The 25,561-nt window shown below is 40.8% G+C and overlaps 2 protein-coding genes across 3 annotated transcripts in view; one reads left to right on the forward strand and one right to left on the reverse strand.

Annotated features, from left to right (window-relative positions):
- The window catches only part of LOC125480963 (zinc finger protein ZFAT-like), a 92,373-nt gene that overhangs the window by 33,847 nt on the left and 32,965 nt on the right, over positions 1-25,561 (forward strand). The window contains exon 5 of the mRNA XM_048596180.1: positions 12,502-12,734. Within this exon, the coding sequence (XP_048452137.1) occupies positions 12,502-12,734 (233 nt within the window). The remainder of the gene's footprint in view (positions 1-12,501; positions 12,735-25,561) is intronic.
- On the reverse strand, positions 7,214-10,669 carry LOC125483017. 2 transcript variants are annotated; one of them, XM_048596326.1, is made up of 2 exons: positions 10,303-10,669; positions 7,214-9,177 (listed from the first exon to the last, which is right to left on the reverse strand). In XM_048596326.1, exon 2 carries the CDS (start codon positions 9,049-9,051, stop codon positions 8,101-8,103), a length of 951 nt encoding a protein of 316 aa, XP_048452283.1. In that variant the 5' UTR covers positions 9,052-9,177; positions 10,303-10,669; the 3' UTR covers positions 7,214-8,100. The 2 variants fall into 2 exon arrangements, with proteins under 2 accessions (XP_048452283.1, XP_048452282.1); XM_048596325.1 differs by having other exon boundaries at positions 9,933-10,669.

Genomic DNA, 25,561 nt, shown 5'->3' on the forward strand with positions numbered 1-25,561 from the left:
TTCGCAGACGTTTCATTACCATCCTTGGTAACACTTCATCGGAGGCTGCACTGAGGATGTTACCAAGCATGGTAATGAAACATCTGCGAAACAAGAAACCAGCTCGGCAAGCCAACCAACCTCAACAAAGGCTGGAAAGTGTCAGTTACACTTTTTGGAACTGAAGAGAAGTGAAAATATGATGGATTTTATGCTGTTGAATAAAGTGCCCAGAGGTCAGATGGAACAAAAGAGAAGGTTGGCGATGGATCAGAGGGGTGCTGGAGATTAAACTTCAAAATAGTCATGGAATGGAACAGGTAAAAGGAGTGTTGATGATGGTTGGGGTAAAGAAACATGACAACTATTCTGAGTAGGTGTTAGCAGCAGAATAGAAGTCAACTCTGTCTGAAAGCTAAAATATGGAAACAAGGTAAAAACTGATCCTTGGCAAACAAAATCAAAATGGATGACAGCGTTCATGATTTGAATTGCATATTCAGGCCATAATGTTCTAAAGTGCCTAATTAGAAGATGAAGTGTTTTTTTTACCTTGGGTTGAGCTTTACTGGAACACTGCAATAGGCTGAGCATGGAAATGTGAGCAAGATGTTGAATTTAAATGGCAACTGACCGAATGTCAGAGGCAGGTTTGAGGACTAGGATGAGGGGTGCTGCATGGTAGTGACTCAGATTGCATTTGACCTGCCCAGTGTACAGGAGACCACTTTGTAAGCCACACATAAAGTAGACTAAAATTGAAAGAAATACATGTAACCACTGCTATGCCTGAAAGGAGTGTTTGGGGCCTTAGATGGTGTGGAGAGACAAGGTAAAAGAGGTGTTACACTTCACTGGATTGTATGGGAATGTGCAACATTAGAGAAGATGAGGTGTGAGGTGAAAGAATAAAGATACATGGGAAATAAAAGCAGGACTAGGTCCTTGATCCTGCTATGCCATTTAACTAGATCTTGGTTGAACTTTTTAAAATTTAGTCATTGGATGAGGGTGACGCTTGTTGGGTTAGATGTATGTTGCCCAAGCGTAGTGGCTTTTGAAAAGGTGGTGATGCCGTGGGTTATAAGGCTATGAACTACGTGTGGGAAATGGGGTTTAAATGGTTAGGTACTCAGTTTTGACTAATGCCATTGAATGTCAAAAAACAATGGTTAGATTTTCTCTTGTTGGAGGTGGTCATTGCCTGGCATTTGTGCGGTGAGAATGTTACTTGTCACTTTTCAGCCCAAACCTGAATATTGGCCAGGTTTTGTTGCATTGTTGCAACAATGCATCATCTTGTTGCATACTGCTTCAGTATCTGAGGAGTTGCAAGTGGTCCTGAACATTGTGCAATCATCGGCGATCATCCCCACTTCTGACTTTATGGTGGAGGGAAGGTCATTTGATGAAACAGCTGAAGATGGTTGAATTTAGGATACTACCCTCTGCCACATTATCTCTAAATCCCTTGATATATTTAAACTATAAATCAATTTTATTTTTAATTTAGCAGACTCAATGACTGAGCCTTCACAACCCTTTGAGACACAGATTTCCAAAGATTTATCAGCTTCCAAGTGAAGAAATTCCTCCTTATCTTGGTCATAACAGTCTCACAAAAATTAGGCCAATGTCTTCAGTTTCTAGTCCAACACCTTCCAAGATGTGGGAATATCCTTCTTGTCTCTACCCTCTTGGGTACTTTGAGAAGAAAAGAGCACTCTAAACTATCACAATGTGAATGGTCTTTTGAAAATGCTGATGGGGCTGCAGATTATGTGTTTGACAGTGGTGTCATGTTGGAGGTGATGGAAATAATGGAGGACAGTCCTTATAATATGGAAGTGCATGGGGTGGAAATAAGGAAAACCCTGTTGCAGTTCTGGAAGGATTGTGAATAGATAAGAGGAGAAATACATGAAATAGGTTGTACACACTTGAGAGCCCTGTCAACCATAACAAGGTGGTTGGAGTCCTCAGCTGAAGAGAAAAAAGGTATTGGAAGTGCCATTGTGAAAGAGATCATCATCAGAAAAGATGAAACAGAGATTGACAAAATTCTGGCAAATGGGACTTGATTAATTTAGGATACCTGGTTGGCATGGATGAATTAAACCAAAGGGGCTGTTTCCATGCTGTACACCTCTATGACTAATCCCAAAAGGATTTTTATTTGCCCAATGTGCACTTGACCGCCTTGCAAGATTTCCCAAAATCCAATACGAAAGGGTATCCTACATTTCCAAAGAGCTCCAGCAACTTTAGACTTTATCCTACCAGGTCAATAAAAAAAATTTAAACTGACCTAAGAAGAAATGTGCAAGTGACAATTGACCATCAGGTGGCACCATTACAACATATTCAACTATCCAACATTTCCTTTTAACATTTCTCTGCTTGACATTGTCTTGCTATGCTCCGCACGCATGATTTGTTCTTCATTGTTAGGATTATTAGATCTGTAGTAGAATGGAGGACAGATTACTTTTGACTAATCTATCTTTGTAAAATAAGTTAATATCTAGTTCATTTATTACAGCAATCCTATTTCATGAGATTCCATGCCAGATGATTCAATATCTTCATTAAATGATATTTTAGTGAAGATAAATGCAGCAGCAGTGAACAAACTTGTCACTTGAAACCATGTCAAAGCGTTATGGTACTGGATATTTAATACTGTGGAATACCAGCATGTAGAAATGTATTCACCATTGCCCACAAATGTGTTCTGATCACAGGCTACATGTAGATATTTTTAATATATTTTCCAAGGGAAGGGGATTAAAATCCTTGAGAGAACATCTACTTCTGGTAGTCCTGTGTACAGGTTTTGTTCCTTATTTAAAGAAGAATATTTGAGGTAAATAGATATTTGAGATATCGTAGAATTGAGGGCTGTGCAGACCTGGCATGAAGAATTGTTGACGCCTGGAGCAGGTGGGATAAGCTTGAAGGGCTGAATAGCCTACTGCTCTTTTTTCTTATGTACTTATATTCTTATGTTCTTATGGGATATATAGGAATGTAGAGTTGAGGTTAAAATCAGATAACTATGACCTTGGAGGGCCAAACAGCCTATTCTTGTTTCTTGTTCACGTATTTATCGGTTCTTGTCTTCGTATGCCCTGTGCTGCTCACAACAGCAGGTTTCGGTGTGACTCCTTGGGCTGAGAAGAATGTAGAGGCTATGGCAATGAGCTTCAAATGGAGTAGAAGAATAACCTGAATACTTTGTTTAAAAGAAACTACTTATCTTCTCCTATAACTTATTACACACTTGGGTTTCAAAGTCCCACCCACCATATCTGACAGATCTTATTTTTGCCAAGATCAGCAAGAAAGGGGATGGGAAATGACTCCCATGTGTCAGAAACCCAAGTTCAACAAGGCTGTTCAAACAGACCTGTTTTTGTTGGAGCAGAGACCTTATCCTGTAGTATGGGACTAAGAATCTTTAGAGAAGCTGCAAATGCTCCAGAAGGGAGTATAAATTCTGTAGACAATCAAGTTGCTGAATTAATCCAATAATAATTTTAAAATGATTTTAAAGTTGTTTAAATGACCAGCCCTTTCAAAACTGAAAATAAAACTGCCTCTTTATGTGTGGTACAATAGAGAAAATATGTTCTAATAGTTTCATTAGTTGTTTATTGATATAACTCTAAGTGCTACTATTGCATTTTACCTTATCATAGTGGAGAGTTATAAGTTCTGTATGTTTTAAAATTCACATCATCCCTTTTACTTGTTAGAAACATTATGGTGAGATAACTCATTTTTCTGATTCTGCTTTATGTATGCCTGCTTTTCACTGTTTGCTGAGTAAATGAGCATTTTTGTCACTATCAAATTCAGTTATGTACTGTAAATGGTAACTATCTTACAATCTCTATCAGCAACCTTCCCACCAGCTAATCCAGGAATAGTATTAATGTTCACTTAGGCACAGATTAATCAAAAACAGTTGACGTGAATTTAATGAAAGCAAATGTGGCAAAGATGTTTGAGTATAAATTCAGGGAGATTATGCTGGAACTGCCTAAAGTGCTATTTCAGCTGCAGCTAGAGTAATACGTAGAATTTTGGTGACCACATTGTAGGAAGGATTTGATTGCACTAGAGAAGGTTGAGAAGGCAAGTTGCTGGGACTGGAGATTTTGAGGAATGATGTAAATTTGGCTAGGCTGCTGTTGTTTTCTTTGGAACAGAGAAGGCTTGGGGAAGATTTAATTGAGGTGTACAAAATTATAATAAGCAAAAATAGACAGGAGGCACCTATTCCCTTAGCAAAGATATTAATAACTGGGGGAATAGATTTAAAGTAATTAGTAGAGGGATTAGATGAATCATTTTTTGCTAAGAAAATCTGGGACCTGGAATTCATTGCATGAAAGGGTGGAAACACAGAAAACCTCAGCACATTTAAAAATTACTTACGTATGCTCTTGAAGTGCCATAATCTACATGGATACAAACCAAGACTTATAAAGTAAGATCAGCTAATCTAGTAAAAGCCCTCGGTATGTAAGTAACTTTCAACTTTGGCATGGTGGACCACTGTCAATATAGGATTCACTGCCCAGTTTAAACCATATACTCTTTCCTGAAACATAACCTAATAATAGTAGAAATATTATGTTATTAATGAACTACACTTAAAGTTACAGCATAGAAGTGGGCCATTTAACCAAGCCACTGCATTTAATTTTTGCCCATCATGTCATAAAGTAATTTTTGACTCAAAAGAGGGAATTTTGGCCCATCAAGTCAATAGTGGCTTCTCACATAGTATTTCATTCAGCCCCCACTCCATGTGTTTGACCTCTGTAGCCCTGTGACTTTACTTCATTTTCCATTCCACTTCCTTTTAAAATAATTAATTGTTCCCACTTCCATTACGCTTATGGGTAGCGAGTTCTGGGTAATTATCACTGGCTGAGTAAAATGATTTTCCTCCCATTCTCCTTGTATTTCTTCTCAAAATCTTAAGTCTGTGAACCCAGTTCTTGTACCGCAAGCTAAAGAAAAGAAAAATTTTTATTTGTCCACCTTACCTAAGCCTATCATAATGTGCAGACCTCTATCAAATTTCTCTCAAACATCTGGTACATCTCTTCTGCATTTTCTCAAGGACTTTACACTTTTTCTACAGTGCAAACAAACAGTCCAATCATATGTACGTTCTTTATTCATGTTTATCTTTTCTTTCATGCACATATACAGTCAAATCATGAACATTGACCTCAATCTTACGTTTCATCAATGTCAGTTTCATCAAGTTTCATGGAGGGTTTCTCTCCTTGAGGCCTAGTGAGTTCCATCGTCATATCTTCCTAAACTCACCTCATTAACTATCTTGCCCCTAAGATGCCCGTCTTGTCTGATTATACATCTATTCTACCACTTACCTTACCTCAAACAACTTGTCACTGCCAGGATATCCTGGAATAGATCACCATCCGTGGCAACAGAACCATCTTTAAATGCGCATCGTGTAACGAGGCACACGCTGTTATCCTGGAGCTGCCCTGCACAGTTCCTAATATTAGATAGTGGCAAAAAGAAATTGGCGCCCAACTTTACTGGCAAAGCCCTGGAGGGGGCACACATCAGACTATGCCAGCTTGTCCTTTATTACCTGCCTCTTTGTGATTCCAGGGGGTAACAACCCACAATAGGACAGAAAGAGTAAAGGCTGGTGATTCAGGTCCTCTCCTCTTATGTGGAGAACACCCTGACTCTGTGTGCCTGAGCAGCTGACTGAAAAATCTTATCAAAGCTCCTGGACTTGCAGGCTGCCCTTAACTTACTGTGCTGGGACCCCTGCCCAAGTGTTATGTCCTTTCACTTGACTGAGGCCAACTGACAACTGTGTCAAGCTCCTAGCTTTGTGACTGTGCTAAATGACGCAACAATACAACAATGCTGTGATCCTTATATTTCTGTGATCCTCAAATCCCCTAGTATCTCTTGAGGAAGCAAAGCACGAGGAAGGCAATGCAAAACATAGATGCTGTTCACATCCAAGTAGGCACAAAGCGAGCGAGCACTAAGAGAGCAAATGAATAGCTTGGAATTGCAGCCTAAGCACATGTCCCTGAGTGCAAAATGTTTTACTGCAGCATTACAATGATACTTGCTCTGGCAACCCAAGATGAAATATTGAAGTGAAGAAGCCATTAAGGTTCTTAGAAGCTGGTACATGTCCATGCTGATATCAATGGATGTGGGGTGCATGTGGCCAGTGCCCATGGAGCATACTGTGAGATATTGGTTCCTGGTGTGCAATATGGAAGTCCTTTGGAGCAAGCGGCCAGTTGAAGTTGCCAGGTACCTGTTCAGCCTTCCATGTTGAGAATTCTCATCTAGTTTGCTCACAGTGGTTGTACATTTGGTAGTTGCATGTATTAATAAGGTGAAATGTGCAATTAATAAAGTTGCTGGAAAGTAGTAATTCCTTTACTAGACAACTCACTGGCACATAGCGAGAATCCGTCCTTGATGCGCAGGATGTTGTGAAGAGATACAGCAAATTGTTTCCAATGTCAAGATAGGTCTCACTGAACTTCTTGTGCAATTCTGCCACATTTCTCACCATAACCTACATTGTTCAGACCCGTATAAGATTCTGACAATTGAAATAATTTATCCCTCAATCACTAACCCTAGAAACGAATCACAGGAAATACTTTACCTAAATTTGAGTTAATTGAAAACGCATAGAATCATACAGAACAGAAGAAGCCATTCAGCCCATTGAGTCTGTACTGATCAAAATTTACACTCTTTCCAGCAATTGGCCTATACTTGAATGTTGTGACCGTTGTTTTTACAACTTTTTATCCTGAAATTTCTTGAAATATTTATTTCTTGCCATTTCCCTATCCCAATGAATTCATGGAAAAACCATAAAAACAGAAAGAAACCATTCAGTCCAATTTATCTGTGCAAGCAGAGAAAGAAAATGTTTTATATTAAAAAATAACTAGCGATGCATTCTAATACCTTGTTCTATCACCTGGTCCATGACCTTGCAGGTTACAGCACTGCACGTAGAGGTCCAGGTACCTTTTCAAATTTGAGAATTGAGGATATCTCCTCTACTGCTAAACCAGGCAGTGAATTCCAGAAACCCACCGCATTCTAGGTGAAAATGCATTTCCTCATGTCCATTCTCGACCTCCTATCAATCATTGTTGTAGGTAAAATATTACCAAGTACAATTCTGTAGTGAGTCAGACACAGCTTTATTAACAAAAACTTTTGGGAGAAGCAGGGACCTCAAAGGGGCCTCACCAAAACTTCTCGGCTATTACAGACGATTTCAAAGGTTATATACATTTGCTGTCACGCGCCAATCTCCCCCTCAGTTCTTTAATCTGTTCCAGAAGTCTTGCAAAGCGGGTGACGGTTAGTGCTGCTGTTGTTTTCGCGCACAGGATTTATTGTTTCAGTGGATGTTTCATCCTGATTGTGTAAAGTTCGATCTAAAGGTCCATTTCCTTATCAGAGTTGTTGTGGAATTTGTTGTGTTGTTAATCTCTTTACTTACTCCTTCAGTCCCCCCTTGTGGTCAGAGTCATGAGTACTTATGGCCTGTAGACCACTTACAGCCATTTTTCGAGTGTCTCCGTGTCACTCATCAAGGGGCGCTCAACAGTCATGTCAGTGTGCACGCTTACACCTGGCATAATTCTTGCAGTTAAGATTTTACAGCACGAATTAGAGACAGCCATAACAACACAGCAAGCAATAACGATCATAATCAGTATAATCAAAGCATGCAGCAGGTATGTCCCCCAAGATCCACCTAGGAACCATTCGAGCCAACCGTCCCCTTTCTTGGGGCCTTGCGTGAAGTCATCAAGCAGCTTTCTTATATCATTAATGGCTTGGGTGACGTTATAGGTTCCATCCGTAACATGTGTTGTACACTTGTCCCCTACTATCGTGCCCACTCCGCCCTGCTGGGCTAACTGGTAATCGACGGCATACCGGGTCTGCTGCGAATAGAGTCTTAACTCGGCAAGTTCTCGGTTTATAGCATCCAACCCCTTTGCCATGCTATTTCCCAGGATCGTCAGTCCACAGACGAGGTAGTTCCTATTTTTGGCACTAATGACTCCCGCTGCTCCCTCCAGAGACAGGGGCCCCGAGGAACCCGTAGCCAAGTGAGGACCCCAGTGTTCCCGAGTCCTCCCAGTCTGCACAGAATTTCTCGCTAATGGCTCGGGTCACTATCTTCCTACGGGTGTGTCCTCTCTGGGGGCACGGGACGGTAAGCGGTCCTATTGTCCCTACTGCAAAGAGGACTGGGAGGGTTGGTGTGGCTGTTGTGAAGGTCCCATTGAGGAGGAACACAAAGCCTTTCTTGGCTCGATAGCATTTGACCTCCTGATTATTTTTCTGCATGAACTGTTTGTACCACCAGTTCCTTGGCTGGCTGGAGTTTCTGCCTGACCCCACCAGTTGGTAGGTATCAAATGGATACGTCCATGCAGCTGAACTGACATGTATCCCGTTGCACTGTCCACAAATAAACTGTCTACCTGCAGTTACGTTTAGACATCTTCGCTCATTACAAGTGCATGTAAACAGGCCTTTGTTCACTTGGCAATGCTGGCGGGAGCACTGCGTCTGCACACAGGAGGTGTTCTTGGGGACTAGAACGTATGTGGACCCCCATCCCTGTCCTGAGAAGCAAAGCGGGTAACTTAGCGGGTTTGAACATATTGTGCCGTTCTTTCCCCGAGTTCCTGCACAATTGGGGGACTGTATCCTATTCGAGTTTATCAGCTCTACACATCTCCCTTGTATACCTCGTCGGTATGTACCGGTTTGGCCCACACAGGGTGCGTCTAACGTATCTGCTGTGTATAGGTCAAAGGGGGTCCATCCAGGGGTGGCTACAAACAACGCCTCGACTGACCGGGCAAGTGGGTAGCACACGGTCCGATTACCGTGTAGATGTATGTGGGTCTTGTAGAACAAGTTATCCTCTAATCCCGACACCCCTGCAACCATGACTATACAAAACACCGTGACCACATACATCATTTTAAACATGTTTAAACTCAGATGCGAGACTGTATCTTATCACTCTATGTTAACAATGTTCCAAAGGCTATACCGCCCACGCGCGACTTCCTGCGCTCCCAATCAGCTTGCTTGGAGGTCTAGTAGAGGGTTGTTCTGTAAATCAAGCATATCATTTAGGATCTCAATTGGTGTCCGCATATTCTTTAAGTTGGGACCAGTGTTTCCAGACGCCCTTCCCTTGCATATCTATGCAAGCGCAAGTGTATCCACTGATGATAACTTCATAGGGGCCATCCCATTTGGGGGCGAACCCAGGTTTTCCGGGTAGGGTCTTTACCATAACCTTGCTACCTTACCTCGGGGCAATGCGCTAATTCCCTCTGTTCATCTTGTCCTTCCTGTCTGTCCCTCACAGTTTTGCGCAACGCCTTCAACTGAGTGCTCAGTTCCAGCACATAGCGTCGTATTCTATCTCGGAGTGGGCCGACGTCAGAACCCCCTGTTATGATAGACACGGGCACTTGCATTGCTCTGCCAGTCATCAATTCATATGGGGGCAAGGGTCCCCACTGACGCTCTGCTAAGAACTGGTTCCTTTTTTCTAGTTCCCTAATTGGTGATTCTAGGATCCTATTTTCCTCCGTCCACCTCCTCGTGGGCTTTGATGTCTGCCCTATAAGGCCGCCCAATTGATGTACTAAAAGGACTGCGGTTTTCTTAGTCCTATCTTTCTTCTGTCTTAAGAGCCAATCTCGCTGTTGTTCTAGGGCCTGGGACGGATCCCATCCCCCCTTTCTCATCTGTTTAATGAGTGAATGTCAATCTGTCATATATTGATCAATGAGAGACCCCGGGGGTCCCCATCGATCTTCCTTCCCCGCCATGATAAATGATAGGTTTATACTCACGATCTCCCCGGATCTCTCGACTGCGTTTAACCCACCGGCCACGTCTCACCCGGGATTGGTCCTATTGGAGTCTGGCAATACCTATTGTGGGAGTGATCAAGTCCCCGTATCCTGCTTATTTCAATTCTCTCTCGGCGGTCTCACAACATTACACTCTCACGTTAGAGTATCACATTCTGGGTACCTCTTCTCCAGTCTCTACACCCACTTCAGGGTCCTGACCTTCGCGTGGGGGATTTCCCCTCTTAACAACTGGTCTAGGGCTGTGAGTTAGAGACGGGTACCTCCTTGTCCGTTTTTGCTCAACTGAAATGACAGACAGTCTCACATTCACACTCAACAGATTATTAAATAATGTAGTCCAACTCACTTAACTTTGTGTTCGGTATCCTGTCCCGGTATCCGGGCTGTGGCCACGCTGCCTGGAGCGTAGCCAACATCCTGCGGACTACGCCAATTTGTTGTAGGTAAAATATTACCAAGTACAATTCTGTAGTGAGTCAGACACAGCTTTATTAACAAAAGCTTTTGGGAGAAGCAGGGACCTCAGAGGGGCCTCACCAAAACTTCTCGGCTATTACAGACGATTTCAAAGGTTATATACATTTGCTGTCACGCGCCAATCTCCCCCTCAAGTCATGTACACAGTTCTTTAATCTGTTCCAGGAGTCTTGCAAAGCGGGTGACAGTTAGTGCTGCTGTTGTTTTCGCGCACAGGATTTGTTGTTTCAGCAGATGTTTCATCCTGATTGTGTAAAGTTCGATCTAAAGGTCCACTTCCTTATCAGAGTTGTTGTGGAATTTGTTGTGTTGTTAATCTCTTTACTTACTCCTTTAACCTCTTTACTTACTCCTTCAATCATAAATCTGTATCCCCTGGTAGTTGAAAGGAAACCAATTTTTTTCTATCCATTCCATCTAGGCCCCTCATAATTTTATGCATATCAATTGGGTCACCCCTTAACCTCACTTGTTTACAGGAAAATAATCCTAACTTGTTGAATCTATCATCATTGCTGCAGTTTTCAATCTCTGACAACATTCCTGTAAATCTCTTCTTTACTCTTATCTTCCTTCCAGTAATGCAGTATACCAAAGCAGTTTACAAATTTCAGCTGTCACCTAACTAGCATTTTTCATAGTTCCAGCTTTACATTCCAACTATTGTATTTAATGCTTCTTCCAATGAAGGAAAGTATTCAGTTTGCTCTTTTTTAACCACCTTATCTACCTGATCTGTCTCATGCAAAAATACTTGTGGATATGCACTCCAAAAGTTTCTCATTTCTATTCCTCTCAAGATCCTTCTGCTAATGGTATACTCCCTAACTTGGTTTGTCCTGATGAGCATTATCTCTCAGTTGTCTGGATTAATTTCATTTGCCACATTTCCTTAACCAAACATATTAGGCAATTTCTCACTCAAACATTTTCAATAATGTGGAGGTGCTGGTGTTGGACTGGGGTGGACAAGGTCAGAAATCACACAACACCAGGTTATAGTCCAACAGATTTATTTGAAAACAGGTTTACTTGACTCCAAACCAAAACACCAACAGATTCTAAACAAGGCCTCACACCTAACAAACATTGTCTGAACTAAAATGTCACCTCTTCTTTAAACTGATAAAACCTTTAGTTCTGTCAAGCCAGTGACTTGAAAAGAATTCAGGGATTTACATTTACATTAAAACCTTCTAACTTATTAAAGATTTAATAGCATCTTAGATTTGTTTAGTACATCCTCATCAGTGGTGTGACGCTTTGATCTCTTACTTAAATTCTGTGTCTGATACCACCTCGCTAACATGTGAAGAAGGAGTGAGGCTCCGAAAGCCGTTGTTTTCAAATAAACCTGTTGGACTATAACCTGGTGTGATTTCTGACCTTTAGAATCGGAATAGTCGAAAGCTGTTCAGCCTCTCCTACTTACTACATTATCCTATTATATAATAGTTTTACTATGCTCCGGTCTCATTTAACCACTTTGATGCATTGAAGTAACTTGGTATGAGTGTGCTGTGTGTTTGTACCATTACAAAATTACTGTTGGAAAGTTCTTGTACTATTAGTACAGTATTTTTGATTTGTTGAGGATGTAGAAAAAGCACTGCCCACTTCGTTCCTTATTTACCAAGACTATTTTGCTGCTAATTGGTAGTGGTGTTCCATGTATCTGCTAACCTTGTCCTTCTAGATGGTAAGGAGGACTTTGGAGGGCTGAAGAGGTTGAGTTTGTCATTGTCATTTCCGGTGCCTAAATAAGGCAATACTAATTTTGTTATAAGCCCTCTCTAATAATAGAAAGCTAGCAGTGAAACACATAATCATGAATGACGTGAATGACTGAAGAATATGTGTACTTCAGACAAATGTGTTTGCAAATATTATACGTTAGACCCTTGGAGCGTCCTGTTTTGCAACCAGGTTGTTTTAGCTGTAATGTAGCTTCTTTCACACCTAAGAAATTGGCCAGCATTTTAGTCTTGATTATTTAATTTACATGCTTTTTCCTCCAAAATCCTACCTTTCCCTGCCTCTTCTCTTCCCAACCTGCTCCTTATTAAAGGAAAATTATACTGGTACCAAGTCCATTATGATATGCACATTCGGACGCACACCCGGGAGCACCTGTATTACTGCTCTCAGTGCAGCTACTCCTCCATCACCAAGAACTGCCTCAAACGTCATGTCGTGCAGAAACACAGCAACATCCAGCTGAGGTGCTCATCTGAGGGATGCAGTTACACAACTGCGGACAAGTACAAGCTTCAGGCACACCAGAAAAACCATGGTGAACTGGTAAGTTCTCACACCCAATACATTATTTCTCTCTGCCAATAAATGATGCTGTGATGGATTGGGAAATGTTACCGAAAGGAATGACAGCGGTCCCTTACAGTCAGAAACAGGGAAATTTATAACGGGGAATAAAGAAATGACTGACAAAGCTAAATTGTTACTTCCCTTCTGTCTTTACAAATAAAGAACAAATAACATATTGGACATGATGGGGAACACAGGGCTTAGTGAGAAGGAGAAACTGAAGCAAATCTGTATTAATAGAGAAATGCTATTGGAGAAATTGATGGGATTGAAGACTAATATGTCCCCAGGGCCTGATAGTCTGCATCCCAGAGTATTTAAGGAAATGGACCTAGAAATAGTGGTTGTCTTGGTGGTTATTTTTCAAGATTCTTTAGACTCTGGAACAGTTTCTACAAATTGGAGGTTAGCTAATGTAACCCTACTATTTAAAAACGGAGGTAGAAAGAAAGCAGGGAATTATAGACCACTGGGTCTGATATCACTAGCGGGCAAGATGCTAGAGTTCATTATCAAGAATTTTATCGTAGACCATTTAGAAAACAGTGGAAAACAGGAGATCAAACACAGTCAGCATAGATTTACAAAAGGGAAATCATGCTTGACAAATCTACTGCAATTATTTGAGAACGTGACTAATAGAGTTGATCAGGAGGAGGCAGTGGATGTAGTTTATTTGGACTTTCAGAAGGCTTTCAACAAAGTCCCACGTTATAGATTAATGTGTAAAGCACATGGGATTTGTGGTAGTGTATGAGATGGATAGAAAATTAGTAAGCCATAAGGATACAAAGAGTAGGAATAAATAGGTCTTTTTCTGAATGGAAGGTAGTGACGAATGCAGTACGACATGGATTGGCACCAGGAGCCCAGCTATTCACAATATATATTAATGATTTTAGAAGAGGAAAATAAATGCAATATCTTAAAATTTGCAGGTGACACAAAGCTGGGTAGAAGGATGAGCAGTTAAGATGCAGAAATATTGTAGCGTGATTTGGGCAGGCTGAGTGTATGGGCAAATGCATCTGCAGTTCTTGCTATCTCTGAATGTTTTACCTTCAACCACTTTCTGTGGTAGAGAATGCCACAAGCTTACTACTCTCCAGCTGAAGAAATACCATCTTATCTCAGTCCTAAAAGGTTTACCCATATCCTTTTCTGGACTCTCCCACCATCAAGGACATCCTTACTGCATCTAACCTACAGTCCTATTAAAATTTTACAGGTTTCTTTGAGAAACCCCCTCATTCTTCAAGTCCAGTGAATACAATACTCAGTGACTCAATCTCTCTTCATATGTCAGTCATGCTATCCCAGGAATCAATTTGATAAACGTTCGCTGCACTCACTCTATCTGAAGAAGGATGTTCTTTCTGTAAGGAGACCAAAACTGCGCACAAGGTGCCCAACCCGAAAACATCAACTTTCCTGCTCCTCTGATGTTGCCTGGCCTGCTGTGTTCCTCTAGTTCCACACTGTATTGTCTTTGAGGCCAAAACATTATGTGTTTTCTAGAAGGAGGTAGATATAGTTCTTATGGCTGATGGATAAAGGGCTACGGGGGAGATTGTGATTAAGGCATTTAACTCGATGATCAGCCGTGGTCATGTTGAATGATGGAGTAGTCTTGAGGGGTCGAATGGCACTCATCTGCTCCTATCTTCTTTGTTTCTTTATGACCAATGACTGCTGCTTCGAAAAGCTGGTTCCAGGGTTTAGCATTAAGCAGCCAGATCTTTTCAAGTCTTGAATAGACTATCTGTAAATCTTATATTTAAATCAACCATTAAGTAAAACTATTTTTCTCAACCTCACTTACATTTGTGCTTCATTATGTGGTGATATTAAACTTTAGAAAAGTGTCACCAACAGCACTGTATTCCATCTGAAAACTTTGAGTTCAATCCCCATTCCAGGACTTGAGTACATAGTTTAGGTTGACAAGGCTGTGCAATAATGAGTGGGTGTTGATTTATCAGAGGTGTAAGGGGGAAGTTGAGAAGGAGTGATTTTCACGGTAACCTCAGTTGGTGTGGGAAATGTACCTTTGCTGTTGGCATCACTCTGCATCACAAAACAGCTCAACTAAGCTAGCCGATGTGAGGGAATTCTCAAATTAAACCACCTTCAGTTAGTCTGTCACTAATGAGAGAACAGTTGTGTGTACCGGTAAGACAATGGCAACTTTAACCTTTCATCGTTCGGATGTGATAGAACGGGGATTTGTCCAATTGTTAAGGTGGATATAAAAGCTTTCATGGCATTATTCCAAGAAAAGTTCTTCCAGGCATCTGGCTGACACCTGTTCCCAACAAACAAAGCTAAATACAGATTAACTTGTTACATCTGATTGCTGTTAATAGTGAAAGTTTGGTTGCTTCTTTAATCAATATAAGAATAGGGCTCTGCTTTAAAAATAATTCACTAATTGTGTAATATTTTAGAATGCCTTGAGGAGGTAAAGGGAACCAAATACATTGAAGCTTTCTTTCTCATCACTGATTTTTCACCACCAGCACAGTCACATTCAAATTCACTCATTCTGTCATCACTCCAAACTTCTATTTGTCCAGGTTAGACTTAGAAACAGGGGAAAATGAGCACTCAAGCCAGATGATTCAGCAGTCTTTGCATCAGAACTACTATCCTTGCTCTTAATGTCATGAATTAGCTTCCTTGACCTCTATGTTGGCCAGTATTATCTTTCTAATAACTGAATTACTAAAACTATGCACTATATTCTGAAGGAAGAAAAATACACTGATAGATAAACTGTGTGCTACTCTGCCTGAATGTATGATTTCTACTTCACCTCAAAGCACAATTGATAATGTAACTTCCCTTTAATTTGTCAGATGTTTGTCACACCCCACTACTGGAGTAAGAACTTTCAGCAACTGGGAGAGGGATAACTGAGGCAATTATTTTTGATCCTCAACCTAACTTCAAATCCTTGACTGTGGATCCCATCTTTCTTCCTGGAAACTGTCTGAGGCGAAATCTGTTTGAACTTTGGTCAATATTTCTCCACTTCTAAAAGCCAATGAATATAGACATAATTGATCAAGCCTTTTCTCGTACGTCAGTCCTGACATCCCAGGAATCAGTCTGGTAAACCTTCAGTGGACGCCTCTATCCTTTCTCAGATAAGGAGACCAAAACTGCACCCAATATTTCAGGTGTGGTCTCTCCAAGGCCCTGGGCAATTGCAGTAAGGCATCCTTGCTCCTTACATTAATCCTGTTGCTGTGGCGGCCTTCATAAGATAAAGATATAGTTCTCAGGCCGAAAGGGATCAAGAGACACGGAGAATATGGGGAGCAGGGTACTGAATTGGATAACAAGGTGTAGAACTGGATGAACACAGCAGGCCAAACAGCATCAGAGGAGCAGGAAAGCTGATGTTTCGAGCCTAGACCCTTATTCAGAAAAAATAAACAACTTTTTTTTCTGAAGGAGGGTCTAGGCCCAAAATGTCAGCTTTCCTGCTCCTCTGATGCTGCTTGGCCTGCTGTGTTCATCCAGTTCTACACCTTGTTATCTCAGATTCTCCAGCATCTGCAGTTCCTACTATCTCTACTGAGTTGGATAGTTGGCTTGATTGTGTTGGGTAGCTGAGTGGCCTTGTGTGGCCGAGTGGCCTGCTCCAATACTGTATAGCGTTTGCCTTCTGCACCGCCTACTGCACTTGTGTGCTTATTTTCCATAACTGGTGAATGAAGACATCTGGATCTCATCGCACCTCCCCCTTTTCCAATCTATCTTCCTGTTTTTGCTACCTGACATTTATTCACATTTTACTTTATCTACCATGCATTTGCTCACTTCCTTAATTTGTCCAAATCAGACTGAAAAATGTTTGCATCCTCCTCACAATTTTCCCTCCCACCCAGCATTGTGTTGTCTTCAAGCAAGGAGATATTACTTTTCATTCCATCATCTAAATCATTCATGATATTGTGAATAGCTGGGACCCAAGCACTGATTCCTGTACTACCCCACTACTCACTGTCTGCCACTCAGTTTACTCCTATTCCTTGTTTCCTATCTGCCAACCAGTTCTCTATCTATGTCACTGCTCTATCCCCAATCCCTCACTTATTAGTTTTATATGCTAATCACTTCTGTAGGACCTTTATTTGTTCTGAAAGCCCGTTCTTCCAAAAGCCCATTCATCCGAAAGTCCAAGTAAACCACATCCGCTGACTACCCTTTTATCAACTCTACTAGTTGCATCCTTGAAAAATTCCAAATGATTTGTCAAGTATGATTTCCCTGTTGTAAATCCATGCTGACACTGTTTTCCAAGTGCTCAGTTGCTAAATCTTTTATAATGAGCTCTAGCATTTTCTCAGCTACCAATGTCAGGTAACCTGTCAATAATTCCCTGATATCTCTCTACCACCTTTTTAAAATAGTGCAATTACATTAACTAACCTGTAATCCATAGGAACTGTTCCAAAAACTATGGAATCTTGAAAGATGACCAGCAATGCAGCCACACTTTCTATGCTTACTTTCTTAAGCACTCAGTGATGTCGATTGTCAGACCTGGGATTTAATGGCTTTTAATCACATCAATTTCCTCAATAGTATTTCCCTAGTAATGCTGATTTCCTTCAATTCATCCATCTCAGTAGACCCTGTGTTCCCCAACATTTTTGGGACACTGTTTGAGTCCTTCATTGTGAAGACAGAATCAAAATAGGTATTTAATTGGTCTCATCTTTGTTCCCCATTATAATGGCCCATGTTTCTGAGTAAAGGCATCTATATTTATCTTCACTAATTCTTTTCTCTTCCAATACCTGTGTTCGCTTTTGCAATCAATTTGCATGTTCCCCACAAGCGGACTTTTGTATTCTATTTTCCCCCTCTAATCAATCTCTTTGTCTTCCTTTGCCAAAAATCTAGACTGACTGAGGGTTTTTTTAGACAATTTGTATGCCACTTCCTTAGATTTAATATTATCTCTAACTTCTCTTGTTAGCCATGATTAGGCCATCTTTCACTTTTTATTTTTGTGCCAGACAGGAATGAACAATTGTTGCTGTTCCTCCATGCACTCTTTAAATGTTTACCATTGCCAATCTAGCATCATCACTTTTAAAAACTGCTCCCCAATTTATCATAGCCAGCTCACACCTTATACGATCATAGTTTCCTTTATTTTTATTGAGGTTATAGTCTCAGAATCAACTACGTCACTCTCCATCTTGTTCCATCATTTTATGGTCACTCTTCTCCAAAGCACCATACACTGTTATATTGCCAATCATTCCTTTCTCATTACACAATACTTATTTTGGATGGCCCATTCTCTAGATGGATGCTCAACGTATCGATCCAGATAACCAGTGTTTGTGACGGTTAGGTGACTGGTTGATGAGTTTTAAAATATTATCCCTCTAAATGGGGGCATTTGTTTAAGCAAGTATTGGAGGGATACAAATATTACAGTAAATTTACAGCTTAATTTTTTAGACTATTTATTGAAACTATAGGTGACAGCTAAGACTTGAAAAATAATTAGTCGAATATAACACAAGAAAGTTAGCAGAACAGGTGATGTGTTACAGTTGTATCATGGGAGAGCTGGTGGTCACCAGCATGTTCGCCTCAATGAACTTTGGCTCCGAGTGGGTAAACTGGAACACACGGTTTGGACATTGCAGTGTGCCAGAGAGGGGAAGGTTACAGGGACATTTTTTCCAGGAGATATCACACTCTTTAGGCAAGGTATTTCAGAATTGGTCTGTGGTCATGGACAGGTGGCTATAACTGTGATTGAAGCTGATATGCCAATACTGGCCAAAGAGGAAGTTGTATCACAGGAATGAGCTTCATCTGAACTTTGCTGGAACCAGTATTCTGGCGAGTTGTATAATTAGAGCTGCAAAGAAGGCTTTAAACTAAATTAGCAGGGAGGCAGATTCTGAAAATTAAGAGATGGCAAAGGATAGTGATAGAGCTAACAGAGATAGTAGGAACTGCAGATGCTGGAGAATCTGAGATAACAAGGTGTAGAGCTGGATGAACACAGCAGGCCGAGCAGGAAGGCTGACGTTTTGGGCCTAGATCTGAAGAAGGGTCTAGGCCCGAAACGTCAGCCTTCCTGCTACTCTGATGCTGCTTGGCCTGCTGTGTTCATCCAGCTCTACACCTTGTTATCTCTGTAACTAGAATGTGACAGGAATGGTCAGAATGTACAAGCATAGGAGTGAACCAGCCAATATGATTAAGTGGAGAAAAATGTATTTAAGCCAACAGAGAAGGAAGTGGATTTTGGTGAAAGAAAGTTTAAATATTCATGTGTAAAATTGAAGTAATAAGAAATTATTTGGGTAAAGACTAGTTTAGCAGGACAGAAAAAGCCAGAGAATTTAATGGTAATATTGCATCAAAGAATAAGCTATGTGCATGAAACAGTAGTTAAAAAGAATCAAACCCATTTTTAGTAGAATTTGGGGAGCATCCCCATAACGTAGATAAACTTTTTAAAATTCATTCATGGGAAGTGGGTGTTACTGGCTAGGTCAGAAGTTATTGCCTATCCCCATTATCCAAAAGACTGTTAAGTGTCAATTACTAAAAGTATCATCAATATTGCCATCACTTAGCAATAACCTGCTCTCTGACATCCAGTTTGAGTGCCAGGACCATTCAGTTCCTGACCTATTGCAGCCTTGGTTCAAAAATGGACAAAAGTGTTAAATTCCAGAGGCAAGGTGAGACTGACTGCCTTTGACATCAAAGCTGCATTTGACTGAGTGTTGCTCAGGGAGCCCAAGCAAAACTGGAATCAATGTCAATCAAGGGATAAACTCTATGCTGCTTAGGGTCAGACCTGGCACAAAGAAAGATGGTTATAATTGTTACAGATCAGTCATCTCAGCTCCAAGACATCTCTGCTGGGTTTTGTCCTAGGCTGAACCATCCTCAGTTGCTTTATCAATGACCTTCCCTCTATCATAAAATCAGAAGATCAGATGAAGGTCTTGGTCCATGTGTGTACTTATGACAGAGGTAAAAAGAGGAATGAGGTCCTGCAAAAACATATAGAGAGCTAGGAAATATATTAAAAAGCAGGACTTCAAAGGTAAAAGTCTCAGGATTACTCCCAGTGCCATTTGCAAGCACGATCAGGAATAGGAGAATAAACGGTTGTATGTGTAGATGGAGAATAGATGTAGGAGGGAGGGATTTAGTTTCTTGAAACATTGTGGCCAATGCTGGGACCTGGAAAGCTGAATAGCTTGCATCCCAGCCAGGACAACACCAATATCCTCACAGGGGTGTTTGCTAGTACTGTGGAGGAAGGATGTAACTTAGAGTGACATGGAATGGCAGTCTCAATTAAAAAGGGAAACAAAATTAGAAATGAATGATAGAAAAGTAGAAAGCAAAAACGGAAGGTAGGGGAAGTAAAGGCTAGTTGCAAGTGGAGCTGTAGTACAAAAAAGTTGTGTAAAAATTTCACAAAGATGAGTTTAAAGATACTATATTTGAATGCTCAGAGCATTTTCAATAAGGTAGACAAATTAACAGCGTAAATAGTGGTAAATAGGTGCTATATGGTTGCAATTACGGAGACACGGCTGTTGAATACCATAGCTGAGACCTGAAGATTGGTTGAGTGAATCTGTCTGAGTGGAGCTGGGAAGCAACAAGGTGTGTAAAACATTATTGGGAGTTATCTAGAGGCCTTTGAAGAGTACAGTTAAGGTATGGGATGGCATTAAATGGGGAAAATAGAGGTGCATGCAACAGGAGTGCTATGGACTGTGCAAAACATGTTAGGAACAACATGGCAGATGAATTCTAGAACTGTGTACAAATTTTTTTTTGGACCAGTACAATGAGGAACCAATTAGGGAACAGGCTATCCTAGATCTGGTTTTGTGCAATGAGAAGAGGTTAATTAATAATTTTGAAGTAAGACGTTGCTCATGAAAAAAGGTTATAGAATTCTTCATTGGAATACTGTAGAAAGTGAAACTATGTTATCTGAAAGTAGGGTCCCAAATCTAAACAAAGGGAATTATGAAGGTATGATGGACAAGTTGGATGCGAAAGACCATGAATAAATAATGAATGCATGGATTACTTTCAGTTATACATTTCACTTGGACAAAAGAACACGAGAAGTGGCCCATTAACCAGGTGCCTAAGAAAGGAAACTAAGGATTAAATGAAATCCAAAGAGAATGTTTGGGGTGAAGGCGTAAGTGATAGGTGGAGGCAGAGCCCAGAGAGAAGGACAATTGGACATATAAACTCTGGGCTCCATCCCTATTCATTTGCTTACTCCTACTCCACTCCCTGTCCTCAGCACATACACCACCTTTTCCTAGCTGCTAATAGTTCAGAAAAAGGGCAACTGGACTCACAACATTAACTCTGCTTTCTCTCTACTGCTGTTGCCAGATCTACTGAGTTTCTCTAGCAATTTCAGATTTCCAGCTTCCACAGATCCTCCTTTTATTTATATTAACCTAATCCTACGTGCTTTGATTTTTCACACTAACCTCTGCTGTGGGCTTTTATCAAAAGCATTTTGAACATCAAAATACATCACATCCACTGATTCTCCCCTGTGTATTTTACAAGTTAAGTCCTTAAAAAACACTAGTAGCTTTCTCAGGCATGATTTCCCTTTTATAAATCCATGTTGACTTTGTGTAATCCTGTTGGTATTTTCTAAGTATTCTGTAATCGTAATCTTTCTAATAGCCTGCCTAGCTGTCTTTCTCTCTTTCTGGGCCTATTCTTCACCTATTCATTTACTCCCTTCCCCCACTCCCTTCTGTCTTCAGCACATATACCATCATTTCCCAGGTACTAATGAAGAAGGGTCACTGGACCCGAAATGTTAACTCTGCTTTCTCTCCACAGATTAGAGTAATATATTGGCACGGATTGAGAGTTAGTTAGCAGACTGGAAACCAAGAGAAGGAATAAATGGGTTGTTTTCAGAGCGGAATGTGGTGACAAGTATTGTGTATAGAGATCAGGGTTTGGACCCAATTATTCACCATGTGAATGGTGATGGAATCAAATGTAGTATTTCCAATTTTGCTAATGACAAAAAACTAGGTGGGATTGTGAGTTGTGAGGAGGATGTAAAGTGGCTTTGGAACGATTTATCAAATGGTCAATTGCATGGCAAATGCAGCAACGTGGATAAGTGTGAGGTTGTCCACTTCAGTGGGAAAAACAGAATGGCAGAGTGTTATTTAAATTGTGGTGAATTCAGAAATGTTGATATGCAAAAGGCACCAGGTGACCTTCTAAATCAGTCATTGAAAGCACGCATGCATATATAGCAAACCGTTGGGAAGGCAAATGGTCTGTTCGCCTTCATTGCAAGAGGGTTTGAGTACAGAAGTAACAAAATCCTACTGCAGCTGTACAGGGCCTTGGTGAGACCACAGCTGGAATATTGTCCAGGTTTGCTCTCCTTAGCTAAGAAAAGAGAATGTTCACCAGTCTGCTTCCTGGAATGGCAAGTTTGCCGTATGAGAAGGGATTGGGTTGACTGAGCCTGTATCGACTGAATTTTAGAAGAATGAGAGGGATGTCATTTCATATGAGATTCTGACAGACTAGCTGGATGCAGGTGATGTTTCCCTTGGTCAGGTTCCCAGAACAAGGGGCCACATTGTCAGGATACATTGCTCGCCATTTTGGAATAATATTAGGAGTAATTTCTTCACTTACAGGGTGTGAACCTGTTGAATTCTTGACCACAGAATTCGTTGACACCTCAACGGCATACAAGGTAATTATTATCAGCAGAGAAAATGTACTGGGCAAATACAAAGGATTAAAATGCAACAAATCCCCAGGACCTGAAGACTAGCATCCTAGAATTTGAAGAGATTTGCTACCAAGATAGTGATACATTGGCAATGATTTTGTAGAATTTCCTAGATGTGGGAACAGCCCCAGAAGATTAGAACTAGGCAAATGTAACATTGCTATTTAAGCTATTCAATTAATCTGACTTCAGTCATTGGACAATGCCAGAATCTATTAGTAAGGAAGTCTTAAAAATGCACTTAAAAGATGATAGTATGGTTAAAACAAATAAACATTCATTTTTCAAAAGGAGAATCCTGTTTAGCAGATTTATTATAAATTTTCTGAGGATAAGATGGAGCCATTTGGCCCATTGAGTCTGCTCTGCATTCAATCATGCCTAATATGTTTCTCAACCCTTATTCTCCTGCCTTTTTCTTGTAACCCTTGATTGGCCTCCATAGCCCTCTGAAGCAATGAGTTCTACAGATTAGCACCCTCTAGCTGAAGAAATTCCTCCTCATGTCAGTTCTAAATGGTTGTGCCTTTACTCAGGCTGTATCCTTGGGCGCTAGTCTGTCCATATCCACTCTACCCAGTCCTCTCAGTATTGTGTAAGTTTCAATCAGATCCCCCCTCATCTTCTAAATTCCATAAAGTACAGACTGAGAGTCCTCATCTGCTCCTCATAATGACAAGCCTTTCATCTCTGGCATCATTCTTTTAAACGTCCGCTGGAACACTTCCAAGGCCAATACATCCTTCTTTAGAAAAGGGGCCCAAAACTGCTCACAATGTTCCACATGTGGTCTGACTAGAGCCTTATAAAGCCTCTGCAGTACATTTCTGCCCTCATATTTTAGCTTTCTTGAAATGAATGCTAACATTGCATTTGCCTTCCTAACTGCCAACTGCACGTTAACCTTAAGAAAACACTGGACAAGGAATCCCAAGTCACTTTGTACCTCAGATTCCCGAAGTCTTTCCTTGTTTAGAAAATAGTCTACACCTCTGTTCTTCTTACAATGTATAACGTCACACTTTATCATGTATTCCATCTGCCTTTTCTTTGCCCACTCTCCTAGCCTAACTGCAGCCTCCCTACTTCCTCAACAGTATCTGCCTGTACACCTATCTTTGTATCACCTGCAAACCCAGCAACAAAACCGTCAGATCCTTTGTCCAGTTAATTAATTTTATAGAGTCATAGAGCTGTACACCATGGAAACAGATCCTTTGGTCCAACTCGTCCATGCCTACAAGATATCCTAAATTAATCTAGTCCCATTTGCCAGTATTTGGCCCATATCCCTCTAAGCCCTTCCTCTGGCAGCTCATTCCATACATGCACTACCCTCTGTGTGGAAAAAGTCACCCCTTAGGTCCTTTTTAAATATTTTCCCTCTCACCTTAAAGTTATGCCTTCTAGTTCTGGACTCCCCCACCCTGGGTAAAAGACCTTGGCTATTCAGCCTATCCATGCCCCTCATGATTTTATTAACCTGTATAAGGTCACTGTGGACGCCTGTGGAACTCCACTATTCACCCGTTGCCATTCTGAAAAAGATACCCTATCCCTATTCTCTGCCTTTTGCCAGTCAGCCAATGCTGTATCGATGGCAGCACCTTGTCCCTTACACCATGAACTCTTATTTTATTTAGCAGCCTCCTGTGTGGGGCCTTGTCAAAAGCCTTCTAGAAATCTAAATAGATCACGACCACTAACTCTCGTTTGTTTCACTTGCTTGTTACCTTCTTAAAGGATTCTAACAGATTTGTCAGGCTTGAACTCCTCTTGATGAAGCCATGCTGACTTAGCCCTATTTTACCATGCACTTCCAAGTACTCTGCAATCTCATCCTCATAATGGACTTACCAACGATTGACATCAAGCTAACAGGCTTATAGTTTCTTGTCTTCTGCTTCCCATCTAAAACAGAGGTGTTACATTAGCCATTTTCTAGTCCTCTGGGACCTTTCCTGGCTCCAGTGATTCCAGAAAGATCACCACCAATGTCTCTACAATTTCCTTGGCCATCTTCTTCAGAATTCTGGTGTATAGTCCATCTTGTTCAGGTGATTTATTCACCTTTAGACCTTTCAGCTTCTGTGGTACCTTCTCCTTAGCAATGACCACTACATACACCTCTGCCCTTGACTCTCTTGAAGTTCTGAGTGTAACAATACCATCAGTGTAGGACTTAGTGAACCTGCTGCACAAAGGATGAACACATATGATAATGCCTCAAGAAAATGAGAGTATTCTATCAACACGTGTAGAGAATTGGTTTATAGACAAGAAGCAGAAATTAGGAACAGATGGGCTATATTTAAGTTGGCAGTCTGTGACTTTGGAATGCTACAAGGATTCGTGCTGGGGTCTCAGCTTTTTGAAATCCATATTAATGACTTAGATGAAGAGACAGAGGGTAATGTATCTAAGTTTGCTGATGATAGAAAGCCATGTGGGAATGTGAGTTATGAGGAAGACACAAAAGATTACAAAGAGATATATACATATACGTGTTAACTGAATGGCCATTGAGATAGTAGGTGGCATATATGTGAACAAGTAAGAAGTTACGTTGGTTGTGAGAATAAAGGGAAGAATGTTTGCTTTTGCACTCTTTCCAATATGTTCACTTCCTTCCTATAATATGGCTCCCAGAACTGTACTCAATACTCCAGCAGAGATCTAGCAAGTGTCTCATATTTGTTTTCAATTGTGAGCTTTCACTGTACTGCCTGCAATGTCAGTATGAAACTTGTGGATGTTGATGTTCAGAGAGATTTGATTGTACTCATTACAATACCCTAACATACAAGTACAACAAGCAACTAGAAAAGCCTTTATTGCAAGGGGATTAAAGGATAAAGAATTATTGCTGTAAAAAGGAAATGCTTTCAAAATTTCTTGCACTCATCAGGAAAGATGCAAGAATGTGAAATTTCATAGGGAGTGACACCTTATACTACAGTATAAATGTAGAATACAACCA

This window comes from Rhincodon typus, chromosome 4 (genome assembly GCF_021869965.1).
Source record: "Rhincodon typus isolate 14 chromosome 4, sRhiTyp1.1, whole genome shotgun sequence".
Lineage (NCBI taxonomy): Eukaryota > Metazoa > Chordata > Chondrichthyes > Orectolobiformes > Rhincodontidae > Rhincodon > Rhincodon typus.

Excerpts from the sequence above, each read along its gene's own strand:
- LOC125483017 (XM_048596326.1), bottom strand. The coding sequence starts at position 9,051 with ATGTTTAAAATGATGTATGTGGTCACGGTGTTTTGTATAGTCATGGTT.